The sequence below is a fragment of the Colobus angolensis genome, unplaced genomic scaffold (genome assembly GCF_000951035.1).
Source record: "Colobus angolensis palliatus isolate OR3802 unplaced genomic scaffold, Cang.pa_1.0 Scaffold128, whole genome shotgun sequence".
In the NCBI taxonomy this organism is placed as follows: domain Eukaryota; kingdom Metazoa; phylum Chordata; class Mammalia; order Primates; family Cercopithecidae; genus Colobus; species Colobus angolensis.
The window spans coordinates 2,267,331-2,286,118 of NW_012114030.1; the positions used below are offsets into that span (position 1 = coordinate 2,267,331).

The 18,788-nt window shown below is 50.7% G+C and overlaps 1 protein-coding gene across 4 annotated transcripts; it reads right to left on the reverse strand.

The window, feature by feature from the left end:
• Positions 1-475: 475 nt before the first annotated feature.
• KIF22 (kinesin family member 22) lies at positions 476-17,850 on the reverse strand. Of its 4 annotated transcripts, XM_011933555.1 has the most exons (15): positions 16,711-16,821; positions 14,821-14,869; positions 9,385-9,580; positions 7,705-7,832; positions 7,459-7,613; positions 7,022-7,231; positions 6,706-6,936; positions 6,419-6,572; positions 6,152-6,287; positions 3,242-3,410; positions 2,558-2,726; positions 2,102-2,169; positions 837-1,049; positions 688-747; positions 476-598 (listed from the first exon to the last, which is right to left on the reverse strand). In XM_011933555.1, the coding sequence occupies exons 3-15, from the start codon at positions 9,444-9,446 to the stop codon at positions 551-553; spliced, it is 1,803 nt and encodes a 600-aa protein (XP_011788945.1). In that variant the 5' UTR covers positions 9,447-9,580; positions 14,821-14,869; positions 16,711-16,821; the 3' UTR covers positions 476-550. The 4 variants fall into 4 exon arrangements, with proteins under 4 accessions (XP_011788945.1, XP_011788944.1, XP_011788943.1 ...); XM_011933554.1 differs by lacking the exon at positions 14,821-14,869 and having other exon boundaries at positions 16,711-17,850; XM_011933553.1 differs by lacking the exon at positions 14,821-14,869 and having other exon boundaries at positions 2,060-2,169; positions 16,711-17,850.
• Between the last annotated feature and the right edge of the window lie 938 nt (positions 17,851-18,788).

Consider the following 18,788-nt stretch of genomic DNA (forward strand, 5'->3'; position numbering starts at 1 on the left):
CACCCAGCAGCCCGAGTCGCCCCAAGCGCGAGACCCCTGAGACGGCTGCTGATTGGCTGACGATGGCGCAGGTGGTGGGCGCCCGGGAGATGGGGCGGCTTCTCTCCTCTTCCCCCCTCCAAGGATTCCACCCCCCTCCCTCCGCCAGCGGCCGTTATTTCGCGCGCACGCGCACAAGGCCGCCGTCGTTGCCGAGCGGGAGAATGGGGGAGCGCGCGCCGGGGGCACGGACGGGGCGGGGCTAATCCTTGAGCGCGCGCCCGCCTAACGGTCGCAGGCCTCATGCTTCGGCTTCCGCTTTTTGCGTCCTGCCGGCCACCGTCCTCCCCGCCCCACTCCAGCTGTTTATTTACAATCTAGAGCTGTCTCGCTCCCCGAAGATGGCGCCCGGTGGAGTCTCCGGCCTCGCTCGTGGCCCACCCCAAGGCGGTCACACCCCGGTCCCGCCCCCACAGCCCCAAAAATCAGGCGGAAGCACCAGAGCAAAAACTCTATTTACACAACACGGGGTTATACAAGGATTTAAAAAGGCGGAGTGAAGAGACGATGGTCAGGAGGGGCCACAGCGCTGGCCGGCGGCGAGACCCAGGATGTTTGCCTGCAACACAGGAGGGAGGGGGGGCAGCGACGTTAGAGAGGAACGCGGGGCGCAGGACACGCAGAGGAGGGGCAGGGCCGTGACCTCACCTTCAGGAAGGACTCCATCTGTTTCCCCGTTATGCCCTCCACGCGTTCCAGGTCCTCCACCTGGCAGGACAGGATGGATGGGGGATGGGGTCTCAGGGGTGCCTGGTCTCCCCAGCTCCCTGCCCTGCCCCAGTCCAGTGGGCTGTTACCTGGCTGAAGGGGCCGTGGAGCTCCCGCCATCCCACGATTAGCTGAGCCTTCTTCGGGCCAATACGCTGAAGACTGCGGAGATCCCGGGCTGAGCCTTCGTTCAGCAAATCCAGTATTTTTTGGCGCCCATGAGCCAGTAGCTCCGGGCTGATCTGTAGCTCCCAGCAGTCCTCAGCCTTCTCCTCAGGCTCTGGGGCATCCAGGGACTCCAGCTAGGAGACAAAGGGAGGTGAGTGACACACAGGGCAGCCAAGTGCTTTGGGCTCCTCTGCCAAAACTAGGAGCCCAGCACCAGCGACCTCCTGCGCTCCAGCCTCTTCCTCTCCTCCTCAAGTTGTGTCCAAAATCTCTCTGGCTTAATTCTCATTATGCAACTAGTGAAAGAGAGGTACTATTTAGTACTCAGTGGTAATATTAGCACCTTTCTCATGGAGTCGCTGTGGAGATCAAGTGAGTTAATGAATGTAAAGCACAAAATAAGCTCTTAAATCTGGTCCCTCATCTCTAAAAGGGAAAGAATCAGCTCTCTTTCAGAAGTACATGGGAGAAAATAATATAAATAAATGATACCCCCCCCCCCAACCATCTCAGTGTTTGGGTAGTTCTTCTAGTGGTGTTCAATTCTGGGTATGTGCGCGTGTGGTTTCATTCCTGAGTGCTTAGGAATTCCCTAAGTTTTCCCTCTTAAGCTTGTAGAGGGCAGAAGCCAGGCTACACAGTGGAACATCCGCTCTGTGAGGTACATCCGGATCACTGCCTTCCACCCTAAATGCCCTGCAAGGAACCATTCATCACCACATTCCAGGGGTAAGCAACTTGAAGCCTAGTTTTTTTTTTTTTTTTTTTGAGATGGAGTCTCACTGTGTTGCCCAGGCTGGAGTGCAGTGGCCGGATCTCAGCTCACTGCAAGCGCCACCTCCCGGGTTTATGCCATTCTCCTGCCTCAGTCTCCCGGGTAGCTGGGACTACAGGCGCCTGCCACCTCACCCGGCTAGTGTTTTTTTTTTTTGTATTTTTTAGTAGAGACGGGGTTTCGCCATGTTAGCCAGGATGGTCTCGATCTCCTGACCTCGTGATCCGCCCGTCTCGGCCTCCCAAAGTGCTGGGATTACAGGCTTGAGCCACCGCGCCCGGCTGAGGCCTGTTAATAGCTGGCGGCCATCACCCAGTTCGTTTAACCCCAAGGCCAACGCTCCTCCCTCTACAGCCTACTCCCCCTTACTTCTGGGCTCCAGGTGTAGCCTAAGACCCAAGCTACTTTCACCTTTCTCTTCCGGCCTTTATTCTTCAGGATATGGATCTCGGCATTTGGGGATGCTGCCTGCTCCTGAACTGAAAGTAGGAATTGAGAATTGATTGGAGTCAAGGCAAAGGGTACTTTTCACCCTCCCTGGTAGCTCTTCGGTTCTTCCATTTCTGATTCCCCAGCTTCCCTCCACCCTGAGTTAACCTGTTGTTTCCACATGACCTTTTTTATACCGGCATTTAAAGTGATTTCAGTCTTCCATTGTCTTCAATCCTCTACTTGTTTGTCCATCCCACTGTACTAAACACCCGAGGGCAGAGCATCCCCAGCGCAGCTTTAGAGCCTCCTCACCCCTCCCAGGGACTGGTATGTGGTGGGAGAACATAAATGACATAGAGACAGCTGCTCCTAACACTTCCTGCCTTATGGGATCTCAGCTGCCTTGGTCCCCCTATCCCCTGGAGTCAAACTTACTTAGCTGTAGGGGCATCACCACAGCCTTTTTCAGGGGCTTTGCCACTGTGACTGTGCGATGCAAAAGGGGCCGGAGTATCGTGGGACAATGGTTCTCCTTTTCCTTTGAGTCTTCAGCCTTCTGGGCCAACACCTTGGCCTCCAGTTCTTTTTGTTTCATCTTAAGCCTCTGTTGGAAAGGATCAGGGAGATGTGACCCAGACCCAACTCCAGGGCAGCCTGAAGGGCAGTGGGTTATCAGGGTGAGTATGCAAGGCTCTGAGGCCCCAGAGGGCAGGGCTAGGACCAATGGGAGGTTACCAGGAGACAGGTGGAGCCTAACATAATTAAGAGCTTTCTGTGATCAAGGGGCTACCCAGAGGTGGAACAAGCTTCTGCAAATATTGAAGGGAAAGGCTTTTAAAGCAGAGTCCTCCATTAATTGAGCTGGGCTTTAGGAAATGTAATGTTTAACATTTGTTGCTTTTACTTTGAACTTTTTCTTCTGACCCCCTCACATCTGATCTCAATTGTCTGTCAAAGTTCAGCCATGTTAAGGACATTCAAGGAGAAACTGGAGAACTTCCGGTATTGGGAGAAAACTGGACTCTAGTCCAGCCTGAGTATCCTTCCCTGTTTGAAGATCCGAGTATTGCTTCTCAAGGCCAAGAGGAATCCCAGCTCCCACATCCCTAAAACACCTACCTCAATCTCCAGGTCTTTCTCTTCCACAGTCTTCATGAGCACCATCCGCTCTCGCTTTGGGGTACTCAACAGAGGGGGTCCCTGGCTCCCCTGGGAGGCCAGCAGACGATCCAAGCTCAGGAGGCGCTCCAGCATGGCCGGGTCCATGCTGCTTAGCTTCTGCAGGGGGCTGAGCAGACAAATAAGTTGCTCTCCACCTACCTCCTCCCTCATCACCTTCTACAGCAGCAGGACTCCCCTCACCACACCTTAACTTGGCATATCCTGTAGCTCCAGAACCTAATGTTAACTTGCTAGGCATCCAATTTCTCTGGGTGCAGTGTCTTCATCAGGTGAAGTGACTGCTCAGGAATGCCAGGAAATCAAGTGAACACTTGAGTGCCAGGTATGAGAGATCTAAGACACTGCCCTGTCCTGGAAGCACTGTCTACTGAGGAAATCAAGAGACCATAAGGTGACTGCCAGGGCAGTGCCTGACCATTTGGAGGAGCAGTTGGGGAAAACATCACAGAAGATGCCATCTTCAGAAGGGCCTTTTTTTTATTTTTTTGAGACGGAGTCTCGCTCTGTCGCCCAGGCTGGAGTGCAGTGGCCGGATCTCAGCTCACTGCAAGCTCCGCCTCCCAGATTTACACCATTCTCCTGCCTCAGCCTCCCGAGTAGCTGGGACTACAGGCGCCCGCCACCTCGCCCAGCTAGTTTTTTCTTTTTTTAGTAGAGACGAGGTTTCACCATGTTAGCCAGGATGGTCTTGATCTCCTGACCTTGTGATCCGCCCGTCTCGGCCTCCCAAAGTGCTGGGATTACAGGTTTGAGCCACCGCGCCTGGCCCAGAAGGGCTTTGACATCCACTGAAGACCTCAGCTGCCAAGCCTATATCCTGTGGGCAGCAGGGAAGGCCTGTTCAAGCACAGTCCTGACTGACTCTGAGCATGGTAAGGCTTAACAGTCTTCTTTTTTTTTTGAGACAGGGTCTTGCTCTGTCACCCAGTCAGCAATGTCTAACATTAATTTATTTTGCCTGGAATCTTGCCCCACACCTCCTCACATCTGTATCAATGATCTTTTCAGGTCAGTTTGATGCCACCTTTCCCATGACGCTCGCATCTCCCTTCCTATGCTGTGAACTGGCTCCTGGAGGACAGGGACACTCCTGTGCTTTCCACGCCAGTGCCTTGGAAAAAGAGGATCAGAACATATGTGGGCAAACACTAGAAGTCATCTCTCTTCCTTCCTGGCTCTCACAGCAGCAGCAGCTACTCCTTCCTGATTCTGAATTCTCTACCTGGTATCACATACTGATGTTCCCATCTAACTTCCTCTCCTGTGAGCCCCCCAAGCTCTGGGTCTGCTGGGTTTGTTGTGCCCACTCTGAGCTTACTCAGAGTGCCTATCTGACAGAGAGCTTACCTGTGCACATTTCTGGGTGCACACAGCAGTGGAGAGTGCTGACAGATGGTTTGGGAAAGACAAGACTGAGAGATTGGGTCATGAGTGCACAAGCATCTTCTTGTGTGTGGCATCTTCCTTAACTACGGTAGCCCCCTGGGACAGAGTGGGCACTAACCCTTGGCCTCCTCAGGTCACCTCTGTTTAGTAGTTCACAGGCTTTATTTGGGCTAGGGGTAGAAACAGGGCAAAGTTAAAACTGCAACTGGCTTCTGGGGGTTGGAGGGAACAGCACAAGGGCTAAGTGGCCAGACACAGAAAGCAAGACCTCTGAATAGAGATGACCTGAGGATTAGTACATACTGGGCCATGAGGTGGGGTGACTGGAGCTGGGTCAGGAGGTGACACAAAGGACTTAGAGGCTTTGTCTGGATTGAGGGTAGAAGCAGTTAGGACAGCAGCTGGCTCCCCAGAGAGTCGTGGAGAAGCTGGGCACTGACACACAGATCAGGTGGTCTCAGGGGCACAGCTCTTCCAAGTCTCCTTTGCTTTTCTCTCATGGATCTGAAAGATCTGATCCAGATCACTCCTTGAACCAGAAGCAAAAATGCTCATCCTTGAAACAGCTGTCCCAAAGCAAGAAGTTTTGCTGAGGGCTAAAGAGGTTGGAAAATGGAAAGGATCCCCAGGAGGAGGCCTCCTTAGGTGCCCAAGGCAGCAGCACAGGAGAGATTGATCTTAGACTTTAGTGATTCAACGGAGTAAAATTTGGGGGGGAATTTATGTATTTATTTATTTATTGAGACGGAGTCTTGCTCTGTCACCTAGGCTGGAGTATTTAGTGGCTTGATCTCGGCTCACTGCAGCCTCCACCTCCCAGATTCATGCAATTCTTCCTGCCTCAGCCTCCCGAGTAGCTGGGATTACAGGCGCCCACTACCATGCCCGGCTAATTTTTGTATTTTTAGTAGAGACAGGGTTTCGCCATGTTGGCCAGGCTGGTCTTGAACTCCTGACCTCAGGTGATCTGCTTGCCTTGGCCTCCCAAAGTGTTGGGATTACAGGCGTGAGTCACCATGCCCAGCTGGGGGTGAATTTATTTATTTACTTTGAGATGGAGTCTTGCTCTGTTGCCCAGGCTGGAGTGCAGTGGCCGCAATCTCAGCTCCCTGCAACCTCAGCTTCCTGGATTCAAGGGATTCTCCTGCCTCAGCCTCCCGAGTAGCTGGGATTACAGGCACACGCCACCACACCCGACTACTTTTTGTATTTTTTAGTACAGATGGGGTTTCACCATGTTGGCCAGGCTGGTCTCGAACTCCTGACCTCAGGTGATCCACCCAACCTCGGCCTCCCAAAGTGCTGGGATTACAGGAGTGAGCCACCACACCCGGCCTATGGTGAATTTAATGGGAGAGGAACAAGATCACAGCTGTCTCTGCTCAAGGATCTGACAGGCATTGCAGCTCTGCTGCTAAGCCACACATCAGGAAGAGGATACACCCAAGGCCCACTGCTCACCTGAGTTTCTGGGAGGCAGAGGCTGAAGCTGCCATGGGCCCAAGGCTCCCGATCTCCTCTTCCTCAGGGCCTCGAGCTCTCTTTGCCTCTGGTGGACCAAGCAATTCTTTCTGAGACAGCTTAACAGGTCCCAAGACTAGATGATTGGAGGATGGGGTGGAGAGGGGGATCGCGGGTGGTCAGCCTCTGTGCTGATGCTTGGTGGTTTCAACAAACTCCCTGATTTCCAGACCCAGCATTTCCACTCCTGCCTCCCCTAGTTCTCACCATGAGGCTGCAGGCTCTCATTGGTAAAAGGCCGGTTTATCACCTCCTTGGTCCTGGCAGCAAAGTTGAGTGCAGAGACTGTGTCTAGGTAGAAATGTCTCTCAGGGGCAATGTTGGCAATAAGGATGCTGTGGGCTGAACCACCCAGAGAGTCCTGAGGGTGGGACCAGGCAGTGGGTGGGTCAGAAACCCAGCCTTCCTATGCCTCAACCGCTATTCCCCACCCCACAGCAGGCCTGAGAACCTCTTTCTGCAGCCCCTTCTTCCCTGAGACAGGTGGGTCTGACCTGCAATAGGCGAGTGAGCTTGCTGTCCCGATAAGGTACACGAGGGAGGCCCTGATTCAGCGCATCTACCACCTTGCCCAGGACAAACAGGGAGGCGTTGATGGCACCGCTCTCTTTTAGCCGAAGTCCCTTGTTGCCTGTGCGCCGGTTGTCCTCTGACCCAGCCAAGTCAATCAGGTAGAGTTTTCCCTCTCGCTGGCGAAATGGGGCCAAACGTTCCCGCTGGTCCACCTGGGGTAAGAACAAAGGTCTCATGCTTATTATTATTAGCTCAGGCTCCTGGGCTTCCCAGGTCCTCGCCCGTCTGTGGCCTCACCTTGACCAGGAGCACAGCATGACTGCGGGAGGAGCGCTGGTTGAGCCGGGTGGCTCCTACAGTCCGATTTCGACTGGCTGGCAGGAAGTGCCGCTCAAAATCAGCAAAGCTAGTGATGGGCTTCTGGGTAAGACCCGGAATCAGGATGTTCCCCCGGCAGTCTTCTCGGATCACCAGGTCTCCCGATGTAGAGTCCAGTAGGTCTAATACCTGTGTAAGCAGTGAAGGGGAAGCGCAATTCTCCATACAGAGGCGGCTGCTTTCTGGGGATCAGTTTCCTTTCTCTGTTCTATTCTCGGAGTTGTACCATCTGCTACCCCAGCCTCTGTCTCTCTAGGTCTCACCTTACCTCCCTGCTAGAGCAGAGCTTCATTTTCTAGAACCAGGTCTTACTTTAACCCTTTGTTGCTCCTCTCCCAACCAGCGCGGGGCCTCACCTTCTCCTGGTAGATCTCTAGGTAGGACATAGTGACAGAAAGGGCCCATGGCCGGCCCTCGGTGCCCTCCTCCCTTGTGAGCTGCAGGAGGTCCATGAGAGCCCGTGGGATCACCCCAGGTTGCTCTGGACTGCCCAGCATTGTGTGCGTCTTCCCTGGGGAGAGAGTGGAGAAAGCTGTGAGATTTTCCTCTCTGTTTCCCCAGCCCTTTCTGACCCATAACTGTTTCTTTTCTGGCTCCCTCACCAGCTCCTGTGGGTCCATAGGCAAGCACGCTGGCATTCTGCCCTTCCAGCAAGTGCCTTAGGATGGGCTGCACTGAACCTGCATAGATGTCCTGCTGAGTACTCCTCTCCCCATAGAAGGCATCAAACCTGCAGGAAGAAAGAAAGAAATTAGTGTGTGTGTGTGTGTGTGTGTAAGGGGTGGAGTGGGGTGGGGGTGGGTAAGGGATTCTACTCTCATCTGGATCTTGGATTTAAGAGAATGTCTCGGCCGGGCGCGGTGGCTCAAGCCTGTAATCCCAGCACTTTGGGAGGCCGAGACGGGCGGATCACGAGGTCAGGAGATCGAGACCATCCTGGCTAACACGGTGAAACCCCGTCTCTACTAAAAATACAAAAAACTAGCCGGGCGAGGTGGCGGGCGCCTGTAGTCCCAGCTACTCCGGAGGCTGAGGCAGGAGAATGGCGTAAACCCGGGAGGCAGAGCTTGCAGTGAGCTGAGATCCGGCCACTGCACTCCAGCCTGGGCGACAGAGCAAGACTCCGTCTCAAAAAAAAAAAAAAAAGAGAATGTCTCTATCCGCTTTCTTGTACAAAGACCTTAAAAAGCATCCACCTAACACCTACTCCATCCTCATCTCTCTATTGATATTAGGAATACAGAGATGGATCTGATATCCTTGCTCTTCGAGTTTTGCAGTCTGGTAGGATAGATATCCATACTGCTGTGATTTAGGAAACAAAGATAAGAACACACTCTTGAAGGAGTAACTGATTCTGCTCAAGGAAGATTTTGACCAAAGAAAGAAACTCTAAGAATCAAGAATAGCACAAAAGCAAGGCTTCCCAATCTTTTTCACTTGGCCACACGTGTAGAACATTGTATTTTAAACCGTAATGGGGAAAACAGAGGATGCTGCTTACGACTGGACTAGACTCCACATACCAATCACATATTCACTGCATTCTGGTGGAGAAGCTGCAACTTAGGCCACAGCAGGGAGTTTAGTATATGTTGAGGGAATGAGGCTGGAAAGAAACTGAAGCCCAAATTGTTAACGGTCTAGTATGGGAGCTAGCAAACTTCTGTAAAAAGGCAGACTGTACATATTTTAGGCTTTGTGGGCCATGTGTTCCTTTTACAACTACTCAACTCTGCCACTGTAGTCAGAAAGCAGCTATAGACAATATGTAAATAAACGATAAAATTTTATTTACTGAAAATCTTACTCCCGATCATATTTGACCTGCAGGCCATGGTTTGCCAGCCCCTGCCTAGAAAAACAGGCCAAGGAGTTTGAACTTGAAATCCCCAGTAGGATTATAAAGTAGCTGCCCTTGTGAGTTCTGTCCCCGGCTGGCTGGCTGGTCTGTGTTCCCCCAACCCTCCCCCTGTGTCCCATAGCCTCTACTTGGGGTTCACCTGCTCACTTTCATTGCTCTTCCCTCTCTGTGCACAGTAACATATGTCTGATTTAACCTCTCATCTCTCCCTACAGTATCCCAGAGAGGGCCCATCACGGGGGACACCTGTGAACATTTCCTAGTGAACAGTGAAGGCTCAGGGAACAAAGCGGTGCTAAGGAGGGAGCAAGGATCCTGGGGAGGCAGGTCGGAGAAACTCTCTGGGGAAGTGACAACATGGGCAGGCCTAGGAGAGGGAGGTGATGGCATGAGGGAAGAGGAGTGGCCTGAACCTTACTGGTATTTGAGAGTCTCCTGGTGGTTCCTCCAGTTAGCAATCTCTAGAGAGCAGCTGTCCATGCCCCGCACACAGGGGGGATCGCTTGCTCCAGCTGTTCCATCCACAAATGGCCGCAGTCGCACAGCCACCCTTACGCGAGCTGGAGGTGGACGACGACCAGCCCCAATCTTGCTTAGCCGACAGCGACCAGCTCCTGGAGGAGAGAAAATCACTTTTAGGCATGAAGTATGGTGGTGGCAGAAGAAGCAGGGACCAACTTTGCTGGGCAGGCTGGGGGCCACAGCTCATGTTGGATAAGTTCATTCTGCCTTGGTCATGTTGTGGACGCCCCTAAGCTTGGCTTCAGTGCCTTCCCTGCTCTACAAGCAAGTCCAGCGGGGTGTATAGCAGGCTTCTCAGATAAAATAACCTGGAGGATCTTGTGAAAACGCGGATTTGGTCTCAGTCTCCCTGGGGTGATGCCCAAGATTTTGCATTTCTCACAAGCTCCCAGGTGATGCTGGGCACTTAAAAAAAAAAACAAAAAACAGAGAGAGACAGGGAGAGAGGGATGGACTCTCACTAGGTTACCCAGGCTTGTCTTCAACTCCTGGGCTCCAGCGATCCTCCTACCTCAGCCTCCCAAAGTGCTGGAATTATAGGCAGGAGCCACCATGCCTGCCCCAGGACATGTTTTGAATTGCCAAAGGTGAAGTAGACCAGCACCTCACAGGGTTGTTCTAAGGATTAAAAGGGTTGACATCTGACTGAAACCTAAACCAGACAGTGAATTGCCAGACTTTTCTGTGCTTTTTTTTTTTGAGACAGTCTTGTTCTGTCACCCAGGCTGGAGTGCAGTAGCATGATCTCAGCTTACTGCAACCTCCACCTCCCAGGTTCAAGTGATCCTCCTACCTCAGCCTCTCGAGTAGATGGGATTACAAGTGCCCAACACCACTCCTGGCTAGTTTTTGTATCTTTGGTAGAAACAGGGTTTCACCATGTTGGCCAGGCTGGTCTCGAATTTCTGACCTCAAGTGATCCGCCCGCCTCAGCCTCCCAAAGTGCTGGGATTACAGGTGTGAGCTACCCCACCCAGCCTGTGTACCTCTATTTCTTAACTGGGGTTTCTAATATGTATTGAGATTTATGTACACTCACAGACCCAACTCCCCTGCAAACTGTTAACGATGATCTTTCTCGTTAACATGGGGAATTATGTGGGTTCTGCAAAAACCACCGACATGCAATTCTCTCATGTAAACTTATCCCTGAATTTGCTTCAGATGATTAAATCAAGTCTTTTTTCTTTTTTTTTTTAAAGAATTGGCAACTGAATTATTTTGTATCATCGGAAAAGACAATGAAGATAAAACTTAAAAAAAGAAAAGGCCTCTACTTTTGTGGGGGTTAAGTGAGCTGAAAACATCTAAGGACAGTATTACTTTATTTTACGTTGGAGGATAACATACTGTAGCTCATAGTGGAATTCAAACCTAGATCTCTTCCCCTCTAAAACTCTTTTAATAGGATGCTGTATTGCTTCCCTATTATGTACGAACTGGGAAAGCTCCTGGCAGCTCTTTCCCTTCCTTGCTGGTAGTAGCAGCTGGTTGCTAGGAGCCATAGGCCTCGCAGAAGGCAGAAGGCTGGCTGGTATATGTAGTCAACACAGAAACAGCAAGACGAAAGGCAGATAGATGACGCCTAGAAAGAATCTTACGCCTAGGCCGGGCACAGTGGCTCACGCCTGTAATCCCAGCACTTTGAGAGACCAAGGCAGGCAGATCAGATCACAAGGTCAGGAGATCGAGACCATCCTGGCTAACACGATGAAACCCCATCTCTACTAAAAATACAAAAAATTAGCCAGGCGTGGTTGCAGGCACATGTAGTCCCAGCTACTCGGGAGGCTGAGGCAGGAGAATGGCCTGAATCCGGGAGGTGGAGCTTGCAATGAGCCGAGATCGCGCCACTGCCCTCCAGCCTGGGTGACAGAGCGAGACTTTGTCTCAAAAAAAAAAAGAAAGAATCTTACATCTAAGTAAGGCAGGCATGCCCATAAGCAGATGGCCTGTTTCAAAAATTGAACCTCCATTCCATCATCTGATAAATGGGGCTACTAACACTATTTCTCACGTTATGGTAGCAAAGCGCTTGGACATGTAGTTCTCATTTGTTCCTCATGGTAATCCTGAAAGTCAGGAGCAAGCAGGTAAAAACCTGCAGATGCATGTGTGCAGACAGAAAATTAAGATGCACTGACTTGTCAAAAATGTGTGCAGGACCCTCCTCTGCCTACTTTCACAGGAGAGCAGAAAGAACAGAAAGATGGCAGGTGTAGAGGCACTTAAGGAAGCGCAGTGATCAATCTAAGGGGAAGGGGAAGTCAGTGATGAGGTAGAGTGTAGACGCTGGTCAGACAGAACTGGACTTCAATTCCAGCTCTGACATTTATTAGTTTGTGACCTTGGACCTTGGTTTCCTTGTCTGTAAAATAAGGTTGGGGGTAGGCCTTGGGTTCTTTGAGAATTTGGCCTGGCATGGTGGTTCAAGCCTGTAATCCCAGCACTTTGGGAGGCCAAGGTGGGCGGATCACCTGAGGTCAGGAGTTTGAGATCAGCCTGGTGGTGAAACCCTGGCTCTACTAAAAGTACAAAAATTAGTCAGGTATAGTGGTGTGCACCTGTAATCACAGCTACTTGGGAGGCTGAGGCACAAGAATTGCTTGAATGCGGGAGGTGGAGGTTGCAGTGAGCAGAGATCGTGCCATTGCACTCCAGCCTGGGTGACAGAGCAAGACTGTGTCTCAGAAAAAAAAAAAGATAATTAAAATACAGGCAGCACAGTGACTAGCACATAGTAGGTAGGTTCATTATTCAAGGTAAAATGGCCTGGGTTGAAATCCCAGCTCTGCCATTTACAGCTAGCTAAGTAACCTAGGGAAATTATTTTCCATCCCAGTGCCTCCATTTCTTTACCTGCAAAATGGGAATAAAAATACCTCCTTGTTAGGTTGTTAGGACAGTAATTTAGGTGATTCATGTAAAAGTGCTTTGAACATTATTTGGTATTTGGTAAAAGGCCAGTAAGTGCCTTTTTTTTTTTTTGAGACGGAGTCTTGCTCTGTCGCCCGGGCTGGAGTGCAGTGGCCGTATCTCAGCTCACTGCAAGCTCCGCCTCCCGGGTTTACGCCGTTCTCCTGCCTCAGCCTCCCGAGTAGCTGGGACTACAGGCGCCCGCCACCTCACCCGGCTAGTTTTTTGTATTTTTTAGTAGAGACGGGGTTTCACGGTGTTAACCAGGATGGTCTCGATCTCCTGACCTCGTGATCCGCCCGTCTCGGCCTCCCAAAGTGCTGGGATTACAGGCTTGAGCCACCGCGCCTGGCCCAGTAAGTGCTTTTTAATGTCTATCTCCCATTTTCCAGATGAGGAAACCTCAGTATAGAGGGGTTAGCTGACTGGCCCAGGGTCAACAGCTAGTGAGTGACAGCTTCAAATGAAGATCTAACTCCAATGTGCTTTATATGAACCCTCCTCAGGCTCCTCAGCCCTTTCACCTTTGCATCTCATAGGAATGTGAGGATTCAAAGTAATAATGTACATACAATGTTTAGCACAGTGCCTGGCAGCAACTGCTCAATCCTTAGCTGTTATTATTACACCCTTTCTCTTGCTACCCACTCCTCCATCCCTGCAACTTGCTTCTGCCCTCATTATTCAGCAGGGTCACCCATGGCCTCCCTAATGCTAGATCCAGTAGGCGTACTCAGCCTCAATCCTGTTGGACCTCCCAGAAGTATGCAACACTTTTGGGAAACACACTTTTCCCTTCATTTCCATGCCCCCCACCTTCCTGGTTGTCTTACCTAGTTCTCTGTTCACTCCTCAGTTCTACCAGTCTCCAGTGCTTTTCCTAGGATCTGTCTATCCTTTCTCTAGACCAGCATTTCTCAACTTCAGCACTACTCACATTTTGAGCTGGCTAATTCCTGTTGTGGGGCTGTCCTGTGCATTTAGGCTGTTAGCACATGCTTACTAGATGCCAGTAGCATTCTCAACCCTCACCCTCAAGTTGTAACAACTAAAAATCTCTCCAGACATCTCCAAATGTCCTGTGAGGGACAAAGTTGTCCCCAGCTGAGACCACTCAGTAGGCAGGTCACCTGTCCTCTTGGCTTCAGTAACATCTTACAGCCGATAAGTCCTATTGTACGTTCTGCACAAGAGCTCTCTACTGCAGACCCACTTTCTGAACAGCTGCCCTGACAGCTCCTTTTTTTTTTTTTTTTTGACTCTTGGCTCACTGCAATCTCCTGCCTCAGCCTCCCGAATAGCTGGGACTACAGGTGCATATGCCACCACACCCAGCTAATTTTTGATTAATTTTAGAGACGGGGTTTCACCATGTTGGCCAAGATGGTCTCGATCTCTTGATCCTCCCGCCTTGGTCTCCCAAAATGCTGGGATGCTGGGATTATAGGCGTGAGCCCGGCTGACAGCTCCTCTTAAACTCCACCTGTCCTAAACTGAACCCTCCCTTCCCCATCTCTCTGCAGCCTCCTCCTTTGATCTGATGTAAATGAATGGCACTAACTCCAAAAGTGGGAGTCTTTAACTCCAACGTCTCTTACCTCCCACATCAGTTCATTATTAACATCTGTCAAGTCTATTCCTTTAAATCTCTCTTGAACAAGTCCACTTCTCTCCGCTCCCACTGCACTACCTCTACCCAAGGCCATGGGCTTTACAGCCTTCCTTGCTGGTGGTAGCAAGGTGTCTCCCTGCCCTCTAGTCATTCCCTCTGTTTCCTTCCTTGCAGTGTAAGTTACCAGTCATGATGAATTTCTTTCACTTCCTACAAAACTCTAAGTTCTCTTGCACCTTTGGGTTTTTGTCCATGTTAATCTCTCTCCCTAGAATATCTGCACTGCTCCCCACCCCACCCCGGAGTGACTGAGGTAAACACATCTTAATTCCTCTTAAAAAATAAAACCGGCCGGGCACAGTGGCTCAAGCCTGTAATCCCAGCACTTTGGGAGGCCGAGACGGGTGGATCACGAGGTCAGAAGATCGAGACCATCCTGGCTAACACGGTGAAACCCCGTCTCTACTAAAAAAATACAAAAAAACTAGCCGGGCGATGTGGCGGGTGCCTGTAGTCCCAGTTACTCGGGAGGCTGAGGCAGGAGAATGGTGTAAACCCAGGAGGCGGAAATTGCAGTCAGCTGAGATCCGGCCACTGCACTCCAGCCTGGGCGACAGAGCAAGACTCCGTCTCAAAAAAAAAAAAACAACCAAAAACCCTTTCCTGGTAGACGCTAAGGCTTTATCAGGTGCACCCACAGCTCTTGTTAGCCCCTCCATAAGCATTTGTCACGCCCCACTATTGCGTGTTTGTCACTTTCTCCACCTGACTGCCAACTGTGAGAACAAGTTTTATCCTGCTCACCTTTCTAACCCCAACACCTGGCGCAGAGTAGGCCCTCAGGAAGTATTTGCTGAAAAAAATTAAGATGTAGTGAATAAACTTCTACTCACTGGCTCGTTCATTTCCATCATGAAAGTGGCTCACTGCCATTCCTGCCCCAGAGCTCACAGTCCAGGGGAGGAGGGAAGAGGGAGGGCCACATGTAAACAATTATTTACAGCACAAGAGTCTAGCCCTTTCATGATAAAAGCAACCTTGAGCTTGAACCAGACTAGCAATTATTATTAATTTTCCCTTCTTCTACAATTCCTAAATTTCACTCACTCTTCCCCCTTTTCTTGATGAGGAAATTGAGCTAAGAGAGCATCTTCGGCATCTTTTACATCATAAATAAAAAAACACTTGCTGTTCTTGTCTTCTTAGTCAAAGCCTGGCAAACTCCTATCCAACCTTTGAAACCCATCTCAAGTATCACTCCCTGAATGAAGTCCTCCCAGAATACTCAAGGGTTTACTTCAGATTCTACACACTCAGTTTATACACATCTCTCATTGTGTTTCGTGTTACATCTGCGTATGTGACACTCTATTCAAACAGATTTTAAGTTCCTCGAGGAAGGGATATTATTCATTCAGGCATTTTCATATCTACCATGCACCGGACACAGTACATCAGGGTAAGGGGAGACTCTGCTCAGCCAGCAGGGACACCATGTACTTGGGCATAATGGTTAAGAGCAGAGGCTCGGGGGGAGGGGGAAGGGATTGCATTGGGGAGTTATACCTGATATAAATGATGAATTGATGGGTACTGACGAGTTGATGGGTGCAGCACACCAACATGGCACAAGTATACATATGTAACAAACCTGCACGTTATGCACATGTACCCTAGAACTTAAAGTATAATAAAAAAAAAATAATAAAAAATTTAAAAAAATTAAAAAAAAATAAAAAAAAAAAGAGCAGAGGCTCTACACTCTGACTCCTTGAGAGCGAATTCAGGCCCCAATATTTACTAGTTGCGTGAAATCTGAACAAACTAACCTCAGTTTCCTGTATAAAACGAAGACAGTAATAGTAACCTCATAGCATTGTGTGGACAATAAATGGTTCACCACCATAAAATGCCTACAACTGTGCCTGGCACATAGCAAGAGCTCTACATGTTAGGCATTCTCCTAAATGTCTGTTTCCCCACGAGGCTAACGAGGGCTCCAATAAATTACTATGGCGCCCACCATCATCACTGACAAGGACTAAGTCTCCTGGTTAGAGAGGCACATGTAAACAAATACTAACATACAAGATTTTGGGTGTCCTAACAGCCTTTCTAACCCTAAAATAGCATTCACTTCCATGCTAGAGTGAAAGGAAACTTCAGTCCTTTATTTCGTTTCATTGTAATCGCAGAGCATCTTATGCTGTCAACTCAAACCCAGCAGCAGCCGGGTCTGATCCTCAATCCGCCCTCTTGCATCTCTCAGGGATGTCTCTGCACCCAAACACCATGTCCCACACAGAACCCTTCCCAAAACACGCCTCCCTTCTCGTCCTCGTGGCTAGAGCGTCAGCCACTTGCTTATTCAGGTCATCTCCAGGGACGAGGCCATGACCCCCATTTCACAGACGAAGAAACCAAAGTTCACAAAGTGCGCGGGGTTCAAGCCAAGAGCGTGGGCCGGAGACCCGAGTCTACTGACCCAAGGAGAGAGCAGAAAACAGGGAGAAGGCAGGAGTCAGGCTGGCCGACCAACTCGCGACCCCACACTCTCACCGTCCCCCTCTCCCCGCCCCTGCGCTGTGGCCGCCTCTCCGCGACAACCTGCGGAACCTGGACCACACTCCGACGCATGACTCCCACTAAGCTCCAGACGTCGGTGCCCGCCTTGCCCAGGCCGGGCTCAAGTACCTGAGGTAGCCGCCGCTGCCGCCATCTCGCGTAGCCTCTGCTGCGTCGAGACCCCAGCGGACATTCCCCTCCCTCCTTGGGCCCGCCTCTCCTATTCGAATTCCCCGTTGCACCGCCCCCCCTCCCAGGCTCCACCAGTCACGACTACGCGCCGCCGGAAGCTCCTGCGTGTGGCTCGCCACTATCCCGCCCTCCAGCGCTCGCCTCCGGGTTCCCAAGAAAAGGTTTCCCCTGGTCAGGACGCATGCGCGCGCATGGGCCGCGCAACCGTTGACCTCTGGAAGCGCGCTGCGGTTCAAACCCCTACGCGGAGATGTTGACGACGGTGGCCGCTGGGGGAGCTGCTGAGCGCCGCCCGGCACTGGGCTCCCTTTCCCTTCATTTTCTGCGGTTTCTTGCCTCCGTGGGTGGTTGGCGCGTCTGCGGAGCCAAGGTCGTTGTGTGGATCGTGGGACTGCAGCCCCAGCCAAAGGGCTGTCACGTCTGGTCGGTTCTGTAGATCTGGGCCCCAGGGGCTGGACTGTGGGCTGTCACGTTGCACTCTCTGCCTGCTGGGCCCAAGACCACTGTAGGTCCCTTCGCGTCCATGTCAGCCCAGGAGAGCAGCTTGGATGTTCCTGTCTTTATAACTTGGCACTCAGCACATTGGCGAAGCGTGGAAAACGCTTGTTCTGTGATTCAGTCCCACTCACCCGCGGTTCCGGTTCCCAGTCCTTAAGGGTACAGCGGTCCGTTGAGTAGCTCTCTGTCCTTTGTGAAAGGTTGGCTAGGGACCGTCATTCCACTTTTGAGCACCAGGTAGGTAGGGCCCAGGTTTAGACATTATGTTCCACCCTACTGAACAACAAAACAAAACCCAGGCCGGGCTTGGTGGCTCAGTCCTGTCTGTAATCCCAGCACTTTGGGAGGCTGAGGCGGGAGGATCACTGAGGTGAGGAGCTCGAGACCAGTCTGGCCAACATGGCGAAACCCCATCTCTACTAAAAACACAAAAATTAGCCGGGGGTGGTGTCGCACCTGTAATCCCAGCTACTCGGGAGGCTGAGGCAGCAGAATCGCTTGAACCTGGGAGGTGTAGGTTGCATTGAGCTGAGATGGTGCCACTGCACTCCAGCCAGGGCATCACAGTGAGACCCCGTCTCAAAACAACACAAATCTTACATCAGTGTTTCTGAAACGTTTTGCCTTGGGATCCCACTACAGTTTTTAAAAATGAGGCCTCCAAAGATGTTTTGTGTATATGAGGGTTTTTGTTTTTTTGTTTTTGAGATAGGATTTCGCTTCCATCTCCCAGGCTAGAGTGCAGTGGCTCAATCTCGGTTCACTCCAACCTCTGCCTCTCGGGTTCAAATGATTCTCTTGCCTCAGCCTCCCGAGTAGCTGGGATTACAGGCATGCACCAACACGCTCAGCTAATTTTTGTATTTTTATGGAGACAGAGTTTTACCATGTTGGCCAGGCTGGTCTCAAACTCCTGACCTCAAGTGATCCACCAGCCTTGGCCTCCCAAAGTGCTGGGAGTACAGGTGTGAGCCACCAGGCCTGACCATATATACTGTATGTGAAATGAAACCAAATTAAAGTGACATTAATGAATTTAAAAGTTACAGTAACAAACCCATAGACACAAAACATACATCTAAGTAGTGGTTGCCAGGCAATGGTGAAGGGCTGAGGAATTGGCACTACAGCAATAGCTATAACTATCCAGGGAATCCCACCCCCGATATTCAACGTGGGTCCTTTTCTATTTTCCCTAAGTGTCAACTGGTCTGAGAAATAAAGGGAAAGAGTACAAAAGAGAGAAATTTCAAAGCTGGATGTCCAGGGGAGACATCATAAATCAGCAGGTTCTGTGATGCCCCCCAAGTCGTAAAACCAGCAAGTTTTTATTAGTGGTGATTTTCAAAAGGGGAGGGAGTGTATGAATAGGATGTGGGTCAACAGAGATCACATGCTTCACAAGGTAATAAAATACTACAAGGCTAATGGAGACGGTGAGATCACAGGACTGGGCAAAATTAAAATTGCTAATGAAGTTTTGGCCATGCATTGTCATTGATAACATCTTATCAGGA